Source organism: Symphalangus syndactylus, chromosome 22, assembly GCF_028878055.3.
Source record: "Symphalangus syndactylus isolate Jambi chromosome 22, NHGRI_mSymSyn1-v2.1_pri, whole genome shotgun sequence".
NCBI classification, from domain to species: Eukaryota; Metazoa; Chordata; class Mammalia; order Primates; family Hylobatidae; genus Symphalangus; species Symphalangus syndactylus.
The window spans coordinates 15,644,826-15,660,315 of NC_072444.2; the positions used below are offsets into that span (position 1 = coordinate 15,644,826).

At 57.6% G+C, this 15,490-nt stretch overlaps 1 protein-coding gene across 2 annotated transcripts in view; it reads left to right on the plus strand.

Annotated features, from left to right (window-relative positions):
* Positions 1-15,490, plus strand: part of HSPG2 (heparan sulfate proteoglycan 2) — a 116,267-nt gene that overhangs the window by 42,029 nt on the left and 58,748 nt on the right. The window contains exons 4-16 of one of the 2 annotated variants that reach the window (XM_055261532.2): positions 5,146-5,255; positions 5,355-5,413; positions 5,698-5,858; positions 7,787-7,915; positions 8,176-8,430; positions 8,516-8,635; positions 10,385-10,516; positions 10,680-10,824; positions 10,919-11,070; positions 11,160-11,309; positions 14,315-14,478; positions 14,984-15,163; positions 15,260-15,456. In XM_055261532.2, coding sequence (XP_055117507.1) covers positions 5,146-5,255; positions 5,355-5,413; positions 5,698-5,858; positions 7,787-7,915; positions 8,176-8,430; positions 8,516-8,635; positions 10,385-10,516; positions 10,680-10,824; positions 10,919-11,070; positions 11,160-11,309; positions 14,315-14,478; positions 14,984-15,163; positions 15,260-15,456 — 1,954 coding nt within the window. The remainder of the gene's footprint in view (positions 1-5,145; positions 5,256-5,354; positions 5,414-5,697; positions 5,859-7,786; positions 7,916-8,175; positions 8,431-8,515; positions 8,636-10,384; positions 10,517-10,679; positions 10,825-10,918; positions 11,071-11,159; positions 11,310-14,314; positions 14,479-14,983; positions 15,164-15,259; positions 15,457-15,490) is intronic. The other variant, XM_055261533.2, reaches the window with a different exon arrangement.

Consider the following 15,490-nt stretch of genomic DNA (forward strand, 5'->3'; position numbering starts at 1 on the left):
GAGGGCTCCTTGGGCCTGCCCTGGGGTACAAAGCAAGAAGAAGTGGGTGTGATCTCTTAACCTGCTGAGTGACAGTTGTGCAGACTGATTGGCAGGTCCCTGCAAGGCTGGTGTGGCCAGGTCCTGTGCTTGCCCATGCCACAGGCACAGGTATCAGGGCACTGGGCAGGTAAAGCCCAGTTCTGCTGGAGACTGAGAGCCAGTCAGCTGTTTCACATTCAAAGCAAAGTTCTCACCTCCCAGGGCAGCTCAGCTGTTGAGTCCTTCCCCAGAGCCCTCCTGGGGGCACAGAGCTGGGGATCCCAGGCAAAGACAAGCGGAACAGAGGGGCTCTGTGGAATCGGGCATTCAGGCAGCCAGCAGGGCGGGCAGGGCACAGATCGAGCCTGACCCTAGGCTTGGGAGAGAACCCTGCCTTAAGGTGGGTCACCTGCCGGGAAGCAAGGGTTCCTAGCTTAGGGAGGCAAGGCTAGGCTCTTGGAGAGAGGAGAGTCAGCCCCCACCCTGGTCAGACTGGCCCAGCACTGGGATGGGGGTTCATAGTCCCCGCTTCCTTCCACTCTGGGATACTGGGCGGAGAAGGACCTACCCCAGGACAAGGCCCTGTGGCTCTTTATGGTTCCCACCGCCCTCTCTGGGAGGCAGCTTCCGGGACAATCTGTGACCAGGGCCAAGGATGGAGCAGGTGCTCAGGTCAGACCAACCACTGGGCCATCCCGTGGCATCCAGGGCTGCCTTCACCCTAGGCAGGACTTGGCCAAATCTGGCCTGGGCCTACTTCAGGGGTGGAGTCACCTCCCTTTAGCTGACATATCAGGGGCCTTCAAATGCCAGAGGGTAGCATCCTAACTGGGTCAGTGTAGAAAGGAGGGTGGGTGCCTGGGTAACCTGGTCCTGACTGTGACCTCCCAGAGCCTGGACTTGGGCTCCGCCTGAAGGTTTTCCACATGTAGGTCTCCACGAGGCTGCAGGATGCCTGGGAGCTGGGTGGGGCTTGGCAGAGGGAGTGTCAGGTGGGCCCCAGGCACACATGGCACGTCTTGTCCTGGAATGGCCTATGCTAATGTGTGCCTGGAGCTGCCTCTGGCCAAGCCAGGCTTGCCTTTGAGTCCACCCTCTCCATTCATGAACCATCTCCGGCCCCTCCCCAGGGGGCTGCCCACTGCAGCAGCTCTGCCCCGGCTGGGCAGTCCTGGCCAGCCCACCTGCCCTCCCTGAGAAACAGCTGTGAGGGCAGGCGAGGCCAGAGAGGGAAGAGGTGGGGAACAGGGCACAGCAGCTGGAGGGGGCCCAAGACCAGGGTAGGTGCCTTTCCTCGCAAGTGGAAACAGGTGGGGCCTCAGACCCTCCAGGCCCAAACCATGGCTCCTGCCAGCTGCCCTTGGGGCAGGTCCAGGCAGCTGGGCTGAATGGCAGTCAGGGAGGCAGCAGGTGTGCCTCTCTGATCCTGGGATCCCAGGGTGCCCGCTCAGACTTGACCAAGGGCAGCACCCCCGCTGCGCCCATGAGCCAGGGCCATCCTGCCTGTCGTGGGGCCATGTCTAGGCTCCGGCCTAGTCCCAGACCCTGGACTCCAGCCCCTGAGATGGCTCTTCCCCTCCTCCCCCTGGGCATGGCTGTGGCTCCCTGGCTCAGCTCTAGCCCCCTGTGTGTCAAGACCCGTCCCTGAGAGCCTCCCCTCCCTAGGACCCCTTCCCACCTCTCCTCCCCCAGTTTCTTTCCATCTTCTGACCTGTCTCTTTCTGTCTTCCCCCATGCCCGTGTGTCCTGCTCTGACCCTTGTCTGCATGTCTGTGTGTGTCCCCTGTCCTCCCTGCCCTGGACCCTCTTCCCCACTCCTTGAATGTCTGTCTCTGCACCTCCTCCCTCTGCCTCATCCTGTTCTTCTCCCTCTCTCTGGCTCACCATCTCTGCTTCTGTCGCCCTCTGTCTTTCCCTCTCTCCCTTCTGCCTGTTCTTTTTTGTTTTTTCTTTTTCCCTCTGCCTTTTTCTTCACCTTTGTCTTACCTTTTCTCTCTCATTCTCTCCCGCCCCACTTTCTGTATCTCTGTCTCCGTCTTTCTGTCTCTTTGTGTCTCCCTCTCTCTTGCAATGTCTCTGCCTCTCTCTCTGCTTCTCTCCATCTCGTCTCCCTCGCTGTCAATGTCCTTTCTCGCCTCCTCTGTCTCTACTCTGCAGGCTCAGGGCTGCCCCTGGGCCGACCGCCCGTGGCTGGCATGATGGTCTTGGAGCCTGATGAGGAGTCCCCTCTCAGTAAGTGACCCAGGCCCTGGCCAGGTGGGAGCGCTGCTCTCCCTCTGCCTCCCTCCCCATCCTCCCTCCCCACTCTTCCTTTTCTCTCCTTTCTCCCTGTTCTCTTCCTTCCCAACCTGCACTTTGCTGTGAGTCACACAAGAGGCTCAGAGGCACCTCCCTGCAGAGTCCAGGGGCCAGGCCAGCCACTGCCTGGACACAGCCAGGCCCATCCTGGGCCCACAGATCTAAACACAGTGGGCTGGGACCCTGGCAGGCGTTCTTCCCCATGGGGTGTTGGTCGGGCAGAGATGGGTGCAGCAGCCCTGCAGGGACCAGGCCCTGCATTCCAGAGGCCACTTGTGTCCACCCCAGCACAGGCCAATCCTGGGCCCACCCGAGGGACCCACAGGGACCCAGGGCTGGAGTTCGGGGGCCTGGGTGTGTTGCAGGGAGTTCTGTTGAGCAGGGATGGGAATCAGGAGTTGGTGAGTAGCCTGCTCTGGGGCCAGGGTAGTCAGGTGTGCAGCCCCCACTTCCACCCTGAGTGCAGGGCAGCTGTCTCCCTCTCCTGGCCTCTGGCTCCAAGGGAACTCACCAGATAGGGTGAGAGGAGGGAAAGGACTGGCCAGAGAGCACCGCTATTCCAAGGCAGCCTTCCCCCTGCTGGCTGCACCAGTGTCCTTGGCTCTGGAGGCTGGTTCTTTTTTCTTTTTCTTTACTTTTTCTTTTTTTTTGAGATGGAGTCTCACTCTGTCACCCAGGCTGGAAGGCAGTACAGTGGCACAATCTCGGCTCACTGCAACCTCTGCCTCCCTGGTTCAAGCAATCCTCAAGCAATCCTCCTGCCTCAGCCTCCCGAGTAGCTGGGATTACAGGCACGCACTACCACTCCTGATTAATTTTTGTATTTTCACCATGTTAGCCAGCCTGGTCTCGAACTCCTGACCTCGAGTGATCTGCCAGCCTCGGCCTCCCAAAGTGCTGGGATTACAGGCGTGAGCCACCGCGCCCAGGCCGGGGGCTGGTTCTTGAAATAGAGGTGGCCTCACCTTCTGCCCCAGTGCTCAGGCACCAGCTGCAGGGTGGAAGACGGGAGGTGTTCGCCTGGACCTGCCTTTGGTCTCGAAGAACGAAGCGGGGTGGGGTCAGGCTGGAGGGCCTGTGCCCTTCCCAGGCCCTAGTAGAAAGGGGCTTTGTGGAGCTCCAGCCCCCTTCCCCAGGAGCGGGCACATTCCTGGGCAGAGGCCTGGCCTCCTCACCCGCGCTGGGCCGTGGGGCTGAGGCCAGGGGCTTGGGTGGGGGGACTCTCAATGGGCCTCTGTGCTGGCTCACAAGGGGCCTCTGTGGCTGAGCCATGGCCCCCACACTCCAGCCCACAGAGCCCCACCCACCCGGCACCCAGGAGCCTGGCCCAGTGGTTCAGGGCAGGCAGCGCCAGGGCTTTCTTCACTCGAGCCACAGAGCAAGAATGTCCTGTGCACCTGTGGGCCTGACGGACAGAGTAAAGCGGGAGGAGGATGGGCCTGGCAGTAGCACAGACAGTGCCACTCCCTGCTCTGCCACCTACACACCAGATTTCAGATTTTTGGATTAGGGATGCTTGGCTTGTATATGACTCATTTGTCACTCTTATTCATTCATATTTATCGCATACATGAATTCACAAATATTGTGAAACGTAATGAACATAAAATGTCTCGTATATAGTAGGTGCTTAAGAAATGATAGATGTACTTCGGGAGGCCAAAGTGAAAGGATCGCTTGAGCCCAGGAGTTTGAGACCAGCCTGGGCAACATAGCAAGACCCCATCTCTATCAAAAGTCAAAAAATTAGCCGGGCATGGTGGCATGCACCTGTAATCCCAGCTACTCAGGAGGCTGCAGTGGGAGGATAGCTTGAGCCTTAGAGTTTGAGGCTGCAGTGAGCTGTGATTGTGCTATCACACTCCAGCCTGGGTGACAGAGTAAGACCCTGCCTAAAAAAAAAGAAACAACAGATGCATGTGTATGTTCACACCAGTCTGAGATGAATTTATTCAGCCATCACTTTCGAGGAACCCGCTGTGTGCCAGGCACTCAGCAGGCACTAGGGATGCGGGCGTGAATGAAACCCCAGGTTCCCCCTCATCAAGCCTAGAGTCGGATGGTGGAGAGAGGACCACAGCAGCTTCGATTCTCAGGTGGTTTGCTGTGTGCCATCCGCGGCATCTGAGTACAAGGGCCTGGTGCATGTGAGCACAATGTCATGCTCCTCGCAGCAACCCAGGTGGTGCACACATTCAATATCCCCATTAGGAAACAGAAACTCAGAGCCGAGGTGAGTGCCTGAGGCGCGGCTGACGTTAGAACTCACGATTGTTACTGTGATGTGGAACCTGGCAGAATCTATGCAGTACACGGTGGAAGGTGCTCTGCTAGGGAAAGCAGGGCACTGTGGGAGCCCAGGGGAGTGGTCTCTACCCCAGCCAGGGCAGATCAGGAAGATCAGGAGACAGTGGCTGAGCCAAGTCCCGAAGAATGAGTAGGAACTGGCCGAGGAAGGCTGACAGAGCCTTTCCCAGTCACACTCAGGTAATCCCGGTGCCAGGCCAGCCCCCTCTGGGAGCCGCCCCTTCTTGTCCAGCCCTCCTCTGAACTGCGGGGGTCTCCTCATCTGCACTAGCACTTGGTTTCTGGATCAGGCCATTTCCCCTGTTAGTTAAGGCCCCTCAGTCAAGTTGGGGCCTTGGCATTGACCCCTGAGCATGTATACCTACAGTCAGTCCTGGGCGTAGCCATGGGCACACAGGTGTCAGCCTCGAGGGAGGCCTCCCAGGGCCATCCCCTCAACTCTGCCTGAATGGTCCAACTGCCTAAGGCCACTGCATGCCACCCTGGGGCTCTCAAAATGATCCTCCTTCGATTTTCCAGTTTATTTCCGAGCCCTGGTGAATTTCACTCGCTCCATCGAGTACAGCCCTCAGCTGGAGGACGCAGGCTCCAGAGAGTTCCGAGAGGTGTCCGAGGCTGTGGTAGACACGGTGAGGTGAAGGGGGTTTGGGAAGCTCGCGGGTGTGGCAGGGCAGGACCGAGGATGGGGTGAAGGCCTCTGGGGCTGATGGCACTGTGTCCCTCCCCAGCTGGAGTCGGAGTACTTGAAAATTCCCGGAGACCAGGTTGTCAGTGTGGTGTTCATCAAGTGAGAAGGGGCCCCTGGGGGCTGCTGGGGGTCTTGAGCGGGTAACCTGGAGGGGGCTGATGAGGATGGGAAGGAAGCCTGGCACCACGGAAAGGCCTATGGGATGAGTTGCTATGGGTGGAAATTCAGGAATTGGTGGGGGGATCATTGGGATCTTTAGTTGCCCTTCTTTGGGTACAGGCTGTTCTGGAACAGGGCCTGAGCGTCGGGGCAGGAGCCTCATGGAGGAGCTGAGAACACAGGCGTCTCGCTGACCCTCCTCTCCTGCCCATCTCCATCCCCAGGGAGCTGGATGGCTGGGTTTTTGTGGAGCTGGATGTGGGCTCGGAAGGGAATGCGGATGGGGCTCAGATTCAGGAGGTGCTGCTCAGGGTCATCTCCAGCGGCTCCATGGCCTCCTACATCACCTCTCCCCAGGGATTCCAGTTCCGACGTCTGGGCACAGGTGAGCCTATCCTGGGGTCTGGGGTCGCCTCCTCCAAACTTGTGGGGTCCCCTTTCAGTGTCCCCGCCATGGGCACCCAACTTGGGCTTGCACACCACTAGAAACGGGGAGCTCACTACCTCCTGAGTCTGCCCCATCGATCTTTACGCAGTCTTGGCTTGGTAGAGCACAGACTGTTTCCTCTAGCACATACCCATTAGAGCCGAGTTCTGCTCCTTCCTTCTAGACCTCTGCACATTGACAATAGGTAATCAGGCCTTTATTTATCCTGTACTTCCAAGTCCAAACCACATTAGTACTTAATGATAACCAGCAACTGTTTACTGAGCACTGACTGCCTTTATTTCCAGCCTCTGGGTCAGTCTTCACAGCAATTCCTATGAAGGAGATGTTATTCCTCCTGTTTCAGAGACGAGGGAACTGAGGCCCAGAAAGGAAAATCGGAATTTGTCCAGAATCAGATGGGCAGATAGTGAAAAGGCGAGGATTTCAAACGAACTCGGTGTCTGTGACAGTCTTGCCAGAACCTGTGATGAGAGAAGCAGGAGAAACTGAGGCATAGAGAGACTAGGAAACTGGTGCAAAGCCACACAGCTGTTAGGTGCAGAATCCTGGCCTTTGTACTCTGGGTCAGCCTGGATTTCCTTCTACTGTGCCCTTGGTCTCCTGTTTTAACCTCCTGAGTCTTTTTTTTTTTTTTTCTCTAGACCAAACAGCCTTAGTTCATCCCTCACAGGTGTGGTTCTCAGCCCTGTCTCCATCTCAGTTCCCTCTCTCTGGGAAGACCCTGACTCAGTGGAATTCAGAATGGAACAAACTCCATCCCCTACCATGGTGTAGCCCAATTAGGAAAAAATAGTGAAACCATCACCTCCCTTGTTCTGCACCTCGAGTGTGGTGGTGCGCGCCTGTAGTCCTAGCTACTCAGGAGGCTGAGGCAGGAGGATCACTGGAGCCCAGGAGTTTGAGGCTGCAATGAGCTAGGATCATGCCACTGTACTCCAGCCTGGGCGACAGAGCAAAACCCTGCCTCTAAAACAAACCAAACAAACAAAAACCCTTAATTATTATACCCAGAGATCAAGCTTGCCCTTCTGCATCATCAGGCCCAGGTCTAAAGACTGCTGGGGGTCCAGCCCTCCTCTCTCACTTTTCAATGAGTCCTCCTGGCTAGGGATGGTGAAGTGGCCTGGCCCAGCCCTGCAGCCCTCAGCTCCCGACTCCCAGGTGGAACAGCCACTGACCACATCTTCCTTTCCAGCACAGACCCCCCCACCCCCGCCGGCCGCTGTGGCGGTCGCAGTGACACCAGGTGAGAGTGTAAGCCAGGCCCAGGCCCAGCCAGGTTCCTAGAGAAGTTAAGGTTGGAGAGGAGGCCAGGTGCGGGGGCTCACGCCTGTAACCCCAGCACTTTGGGAGGCCGAGACGGGAGGATTGCTTGAGGCAAGGAGTTCGAGATCAGCTTGCGCAACATAGCAAGACCCTGTCTCTAAAAAAATAAAAAAGAAGAGAAAAAAAATTTTTTTTAAAGGATGAAGGGGAAAGAAGGGTGTGGGCAAGATGGCTGGCTGGGCACAGCCCAAGACAGCTGGGCACTCCCTTCTCCCCTCCTTCTTTGTCCTCACTGGGGCCAGGCTGTGGCCTGCATGTGTGTGGTGTGGTAGCTGCATGCACGTGGCATGTCAACTGTGTGTGGGGTCTGTGTTAGAGATGGGGGAGGCCACTGCCACATGTCCCATGCCCCACGCCCCACGCCCCACACGTGCTGTGGATATGTCTAGTATGTGCTCCTTGCCCTCGCTGTGCCTGCCGGAAACCGAGCTGCCTGACACAGGGCCCTGAAGCCCACTCCAGCCACATAGCACCTACAGCTTCCCGCACCTCCCTCCTGCCACCTCTGACTCCAGTCTGCTTCCTTCCACCCGCAGTGCCCCAGTTCCCAAGAGCCTGCACGGAGGCCGAGTTTGCCTGCCACAGCTACAACGAGTGTGTGGCCCTGGAGTATCGCTGTGACCGGCGGCCCGACTGCAGGGACATGTCTGATGAGCTCAATTGCGGTGAGGGGATGTCTGGGGCCACAAGTGCTTTGGGCGCCAGGAGAGGGCCAGGGTCCTACACCTGGTCTTGGAGCCCATCAAGGACTATGAGGGTTTGGTGCAGGCAGAGGACAGGGCCATAGGAAGGGTGATGACAGAGCCAGACGGGGCGGCAGGGAGTGGTGTTGGGGAGTACAGGGTGGGCCTGGGAAGGGTTGGGGACAAGGAGCAGGTGAAGAGCCATCTGCTTCTGCCAAATGCCAAGCGGAATCTCTCCACAGAGGAGCCAGTCCTGGGGATCAGCCCCACATTCTCTCTCCTTGTGGAGACGACACCTTTACCACCCCGGCCAGAGACAACCATCATGCGACAGCCACCAGTCACCCACGCTCCTCAGCCCCTGCTTCCCGGTTCCGTCAGGCCCCGGCCCTGTGGGCCCCAGGAGGCCGCATGCCGCAGTGGGCACTGCATCCCCAGAGACTACCTCTGTGACGGACAGGAGGACTGCGAGGACGGCAGCGATGAGCTGGACTGTGGTGCGCACCGGCAGGGGTGCAGCTGGGTGCGGGGAGCGGGAAGCTGGCCCGGGAGGATGCTGCTGACCCCTGCCTGGTCTCCTAGGCCCCCCGCCACCCTGTGAGCCCAACGAGTTCCCCTGCGGGAATGGACATTGTGCCCTCAAGTTGTGGCGCTGCGATGGTGACTTTGACTGTGAGGACCGAACTGATGAAGCCAGCTGCCGTGAGTATCGGAGGGTCCAGCTGAGGCCCCCCTGCCCTGCCCTGCCCAGGCCGCTTGCTCGTGCCCCACCCCTACCCTGCCCCTCCGCTTTCCGCCCTCCCCAGTCCCCCAAGGCTGTTTGTTTGCTGTCCCTGGCTGAGTGCGGAAGGCCGTGGAGACACACTCCAAGGTTTATCTCTGACCAGAGCCGTAAGGCCCCTTGGCCCTGAGCTGGCCTTCGGTGAAGCTGTGTGGTTAGCCTGCCTGTGGTTCGTGTCTCTTCGTTTCTTTCCTTTATTTTTGTTACCGTAAAGCTTCTCTTTGTTTTGTATGTGGCTCAGATGAATGGCTAGGAGGGTTCTATGTGCCAAGGTCCCTTGGTGATGGTCCTTGGTGTATGTATGCGAGTCAGAGCCTTACCCATCCATCTGTCCAACTCCCCAGCTACCCATGCACCCACCTATACACCCATTATCCATCCACCCAGCTCTTCATCCATCTATCCACCCATCCATCTGTCATCCTTCTTCCCTCCCATCCATTCCTTCCAGCCTCCCACTGCCCCACCCTTATGGTATCCATCTTTTCCAGTCGTGGACATTATGGGCATCCTGACAGTTAAATAGGAAGGGGAGGCTGGAGAGGCAGCGACCACATCAGGTGGTATCCTGTATGTCCCATCCCGCGAGAAGCCTGATGCTTGTTAGTGCGAGATTGAGGATAATCTTCAGGCCTTTCTCTGTGGTCCTGGGTGGTGTGTCTGGGCGCGTGTCCATGTTCCTGCTGTGAGCTTGTCCAGCTTCTCCTTGCCTTCCTTCCCCTGCCCACTCCACAGCAAGCTCTGGGGAGAGGCTGCGTCATGCCACAGACTGGCAGAGTTTGAGAACGCCTTTCTGTGGCTCTAAGCTTGCCTGACAGCACCAGCCGCTTGGGAGAGAGAAAGTAATTGGGGGCTTTAGTTGGAAGGCCCTTCTCAGGGGCCTCTGCTGGGGAAATCAAAGAAAGGACAGGTCCTAGTGGACGGCACAGAACCAGAGAACGTGAAGCCTGAATGGCCTCGTGGGCTCCTGAGAGTGTGGGGAACAGAAGCGCCTGAGCTCCGTCCACGGCTACCTCCTGGTCTCCTCTCGCACCTGCTCTGTGGATGCACGGCTTCCACTCCTGCATGGCTGTGACTTCTCTGTCCCTGTCTGTGTCTCTCTCAAGCTCCATCTCCCTGAGGAAGAACATCGGTCACCAGCCACTAGAGAGGCCTAGCAGGGCCCAGCCCTTGTCCCGGGCCACTTTCAGCCTCTGGCCACTCCATAGAGGGCCTGTCAGTGGGAGCACAGACCGTTGAGCCCCGCAGGGGACCACGCTGTGCCAGGCGTTCTGGTAGAGAAGGGTGTGCGGGCCATTGCTGGCGCCCAGATATGCCAGCCCCACTGGTTGTGCCTTTGACATGGGTCTTGTCCATGTGAGCAAGATAGCGCTTCTGTGCCTCTGAGCGTGGCTGGGTGACACTGTGATTGTGACAGTGATGTGCCAGCCATAACTGGCATGGGGAATGCAGGTGGAGTGAGGGGTGGGGGCCGGGTAATGTGATGAGTGGTTCGATCACAGCTGGTGGTCGCATCATGCTGGCTGTGAGGTGGACAGTGTTGTGCAGCAGGGGCTAGGCATGGTGAGGGCCGCTGTGGGTTATGTGGGCAAGATGAGAGAGTGGCCCTGGGGATGCCCAGGGAGGATGGATGGGGTGGGCTGTTGGGAACCACCTGGCTTTGTCCCCAGCCACCAAGCGTCCTGAGGAAGTGTGCGGGCCCACACAGTTCCGATGCGTCTCTACCAACACGTGCATCCCAGCCAGCTTCCACTGTGACGAGGAGAGTGACTGTCCCGACCGGAGCGACGAGTTTGGCTGCAGTGAGCAGGGAGCTGGGGTCGAGATGCGGGCCCTGGGCTGGGTTCTGGGGGCTTCTGTCCACAGCCTCAGCCTCCACTCTTCTCCCTCCTAGCCCCTCCGAGCCCTCCTTCCGCTTCTCCTTCCTTTGCCCCCGACCCCTCACTCCTGCCCTGGTCTCCTCAGTGCCCCCCCAGGTGGTGACGCCTCCCCGGGAGTCCATCCAGGCTTCCCGGGGCCAGACAGTGACCTTCACCTGCGTGGCCATTGGCGTCCCCACCCCCATCATCAATTGGAGGCTCAACTGGGGCCACATCCTCTCTCATCCCAGGTGCGGCTCTGGGCCCGGCTGGTGGGGTGGGAATGAGGGGCAGCTGGTCCAGAGCCCCAGGCCAGATCCCACCACTTGTCTTGGGGCCCACCAGGGTGACAGTGACCAGCGAGGGTGGCCGTGGCACACTGATCATCCGTGACGTGAAGGAGTCAGACCAGGGTGCCTACACCTGTGAGGCCATGAACGCCCGGGGCATGGTGTTTGGCATTCCTGATGGTGTCCTTGAGCTCGTCCCACAACGAGGTAATGCCGGAGGGCAGGTGTCACCGGGCGTGGGAGCGGAGCCCGGCTGCCCACCACAGCCGGCTGCAGCCCCCGCCCATGCCGCCCAGCAGGCCCCTGCCCTGATGGGCACTTCTACCTGGAGCACAGCGCCGCCTGCCTGCCCTGCTTCTGCTTTGGCATCACCAGCGTGTGCCAGAGCAGCCGCCGCTTCCGGGACCAGATCAGGCTGCGCTTTGACCAACCCGATGACTTCAAGGGTGCGTTGGCGGGCGGGTGAGCGCTGCGGGAGGTGGGAGGTGGGTACCTGTGTACCCAGTGGGCACAGAGGATAGATGCGGACAGAGGGGGCCAGGTTTGGGGAAGGAATATGAGTCACTGAAGAAACACTGAGCCCTGTCAAAGAAGCATTTCAGGAGGAAAACCAACACGTTTAGGAAAAGCCAAATCCCCCCTTGCTACCTACCTGCTTCAGGTTACGGCGAGGACGGGCTCTGGAGCCAGCTTCCCGCTTCAGATCCTGACGTGGATGCTGTCCACGTGTGTCCTGGGTCAAGTTGCCCACTATCTCGTGTCTGTTTTCTCATCTATAAAGTCGGGGGGGGGTGGAATAATAACTACCTCCTAGGGGTTGGTAAGGACTTAGTGGAGTCACATATGTCAGCCTCTCAGAATTGTGCTCAGCCCATGGTCAGCACCCAAGAGGTATTTGCTAACGCCACAGTCATTGTCCTCATTCTGAGAGACAGAGGTGCCAGTGTGCCCAGACTATAGGAGCCCAGGCTTTGGCATCTCCTTGGCCTGAGGGTGGCCTCCAGCTGCACCACTTACTGCTGCTGTGTCTTTGGGCAAGTCTCTTGGCTTCCCTGGGCCTATTTTCCCAAAGATAGAGGCAGGCGGCTGGACTCAGTTCTTTCTGGCACTGAGAGGCAGAATGGCAGGATGGCTGAGGGCATGAGCCCAGGCACTGCCTGGACTGGGGCTCAGGTCCCAGCTCTGTCGTTTCCCACCTGGCGTCAAGCAGCCCTTACCCTGCTGTGTCTCACTTTGTTGCAGAGGATTAAATGCATGTAGAGAGTTAGCTCCAAAGCACTCAACACATTTTATGCCCTTTTGTTGGTTGAAGAACCTGAAAATGACTTGTATAAAACTTAAGTTACCTGGCCAGGCATGGTGGCTTATGCCTGTAATCCAAGTACTTTGGAAAGCTGGGGAGGGAGGATTGCTTGTGGCCAGAAGTTCAAGACCAGCTTGGATAACATAGAGAGACCCCATCTCTACAAATAATTAAAAACAAAAAATCTAGCTAGGCATGGTGGCTTGCACCTGTAGTCCCAGCTACTTGAGAGGCTGAGGCAGGAGGATCTGTTGAGCCTAGGAGGTTGAGGCTGCAGTGAGCTATGATCACACCATTGCACTCCAGCCTGGGCAACAGAGTAAGACTCCATCCCTAAAAACAAAACAAAACTTAGTTACTTCCCAAAGTTGTCCCCCAGTATATTTAGAATGCTAATGGCCGTGGCCACCATTTGGTGAGCAGACAGTTGGCCCTGTGGCTTGACATGACAGTCATCGAACTGCCAATAACCCTTGCAAGGTCAGGGCTGATTTCACAGTTTTAAGATGAGAGCCCCAGGGCTCTGAGAGGTTGTGGGGCTTCCCTGGGTTCACACAGCAGTTTAGACGGGGAGCTGAACCCAGGGCTGTCTAATTGGAATCTGGGTAGTCCAGGGGAGGGAGTGGTGGGAATTTCAGAGTGAGCAGGTGGCCTGTGTGTGGATGGTGACCAGGAGGGAGGAGGCCTGAAGACATCCCCAGAGGGCAGGGAAGAAAGAGGGTAGAGTAACCTAGACCCAGGGCTGTGCTCGGTCATTCTGCGGGTGAGGAGCTGGATTCCCCTGTGGTTGCAGGGGGTTAATTCAGGATGATGGGAGAAGCTATTGGCAGACAGATGTGGACTCCATGTAAGGAAGAACTTGCTGAGAGTCAAAGTTCTCCAGAGCTGGCAGGGACGGCCTTTGGAGGTTGTATGGTCTCCATCCATGACAGCTGCACCATCCAATGTGGCAGTCACTGGCCACGTGTGGCTCTTTAAATTGAAATACAATGATTCATTCCTGAGCAGCACTAGATACGTCTCCAGTGCTCAGTGGCCACGTGTTGCGAGTACCATTACTTTTAATGGCAAAACCAAACCAGCAATTACTTTTTCACCAACCTAACAGCTACCATAATGAAGAGTGTAGGTACAGGATATTTTCACTCCACCGAAAGTTCTCTAGGTTGGAGCTGTCCTAGAGATCTGGGAGGATGCTGTCAAGGGAATTCCCACGTGGGGTGACTGTGTGTGTGTGTGTGTGTGTGTGTGTGTGTGTGTGTACATAGGAGAGGGTTGGACTGGATGACCCGTCATAACAACAGCAACAATAAGAGCTAGCCATTTTATGTCAATTTGCTCATTTTAGCTTATGCCTCTAGGAGGCAGGCTACTTTAAGCACCATCTTACAGATAAGGAAACTGAGGCACTTGCCCAGGCTTACAACACACCTGGACTTGGTCTCCTGTTCCTCAGCCCTGTGTAGCTCTCCTGCCTGCAGGGTTGTTTCAGCCCTCAAAGTCTGTGGGTCTCTTAGCAAGAAAGGCCCTGAGAAGTCTGGCTTCAAAGAATCCCCTTTTCCTTTCTTTGACCCTGTGGTTCCCAAATGGTTCCCAGCTATCATTCCATGGCACTGACTTTCCCAGAGCATGCTTTGGGAAATGCTGCTTCGGTATTTGGGAAGGAGGAAAAAAACTGCATTTTCTTTTTTTTTTTTTTTTTTTTTGATACAGAGTCTTGCTCTGTTGCCCAGGCTGGAGAGTACACTGGTGTGATCTCAGCTCACTGCAGCCTCCGCCTCCCGGGTTCAAGTGATTCTGCTGTCTCAGCCTCCTGAGTAGCTGGGACTACAGGCACTCACCACCATGCCTGTCTAATTTTTTTATTTTTGGTAGAGACGGGGTTTCACCATGTTGGGAAGGCTGGTCACGAACTCCTGGCCTCAAGTGATCTGCCCGCCTCTGCCTCTCAAAGTGCTGACATTATAGGCGTGAGCCACCACACCCGGCCAAAACCTGCATTTTCTTCACTTTGGAAGAGAGATCAAAGTTTTCTCGAAATCAAATTTCCCCTAGAACTTTCCCATCTTTCTGGATTGCTGCCCCTCAAGATGGGTGTATCAGGCAGGCCCAGGCTGCAGCCCTCAGCCTCCCCCTTGCCACCCGCAGGCGTGAATGTGACAATGCCTGCGCAGCCCGGCATGCCACCCCTCTCCTCCACGCAGCTGCAGATCGACCCATCCCTGCACGAGTTCCAGCTAGTCGACCTGTCCCGCCGCTTCCTCGTCCACGACTCCTTCTGGTCTCTGCCTGTACAGTTCCTGGGCAACAAGGTGAGGGGCCTGGGCTGCCGCCCTGGGTGGGGAAAGAATCCCTGTGGCCTCTGCTCCCTCTGCAATTGGTAGACAACAAGGCAGACTTGGATGGAGAGGTGTTACTATGCCCCGACGCAGCCCCCTGTGGCAGCGGCTCATCCATTCAGGGCAGGACCTTTCCCCGGCACTGTTGGCTTGGGAAGAAGAGCTGGCCTCCCCTCCTCCCGGGAGCCCTCCCTGACCGCTCCCCCATGCCTGGGCTGGGTTCTGTGCCTCCGCACTGGCTTCTCTGGGTACCCTGCGCACTGCATGATTCCACCCCCTGTCATGGACCAAACACCCTTGAGTCAGGGCCTGAGTCTCACCCATCTCGGTTTCCCTGTGCCCAGCTCAGTGCCTGGCACACAGTGAGTCTCAGGTAGGCAGAGTGAGGGAGGAGCTGGAAGACTATAGGCACCTCATAGGCATGGTGGGTGTCAAGTGTACCCACAGCTGCCCACCCTGATCCACGCTGTTGTGCCAGGTGGACTCCTATGGCGGCTCCCTGCGTTACAACGTGCGCTACGAGCTGGCTCGTGGCATGCTGGAGCCAGTGCAGCGGCCGGACGTGGTCCTCGTGGGTGCCGGGTACCGCCTCCTCTCCCGAGGCCACACACCCACCCAACCTGGTGCTCTGAACCAGCGCCAGGTCCAGTTCTCTGAGGTGGGTGGCGCCTGAGCCCTTAGGGCTGGGAGCAAAGCGAGATTTAGGCTGGGTGGGCGCTGATGTGTGACCCCTGCCACCTTCACCCATACCCAGGAGCACTGGGTCCATGAATCTGGCCGGCCGGTGCAGCGCGCGGAGCTGCTGCAGGTGCTGCAGAGCCTGGAGGCCGTGCTCATCCAGACCGTGTACAACACCAAGATGGCCAGCGTGGGACTTAGTGACATCACCATGGATACCACTGTCACCCATGCCACCAGCCATGGCCGTGCCCACAGTGTGGAGGAGTGCAGGTGCCTGAGCCGGCAGGGCTGGGAACCACAGAGA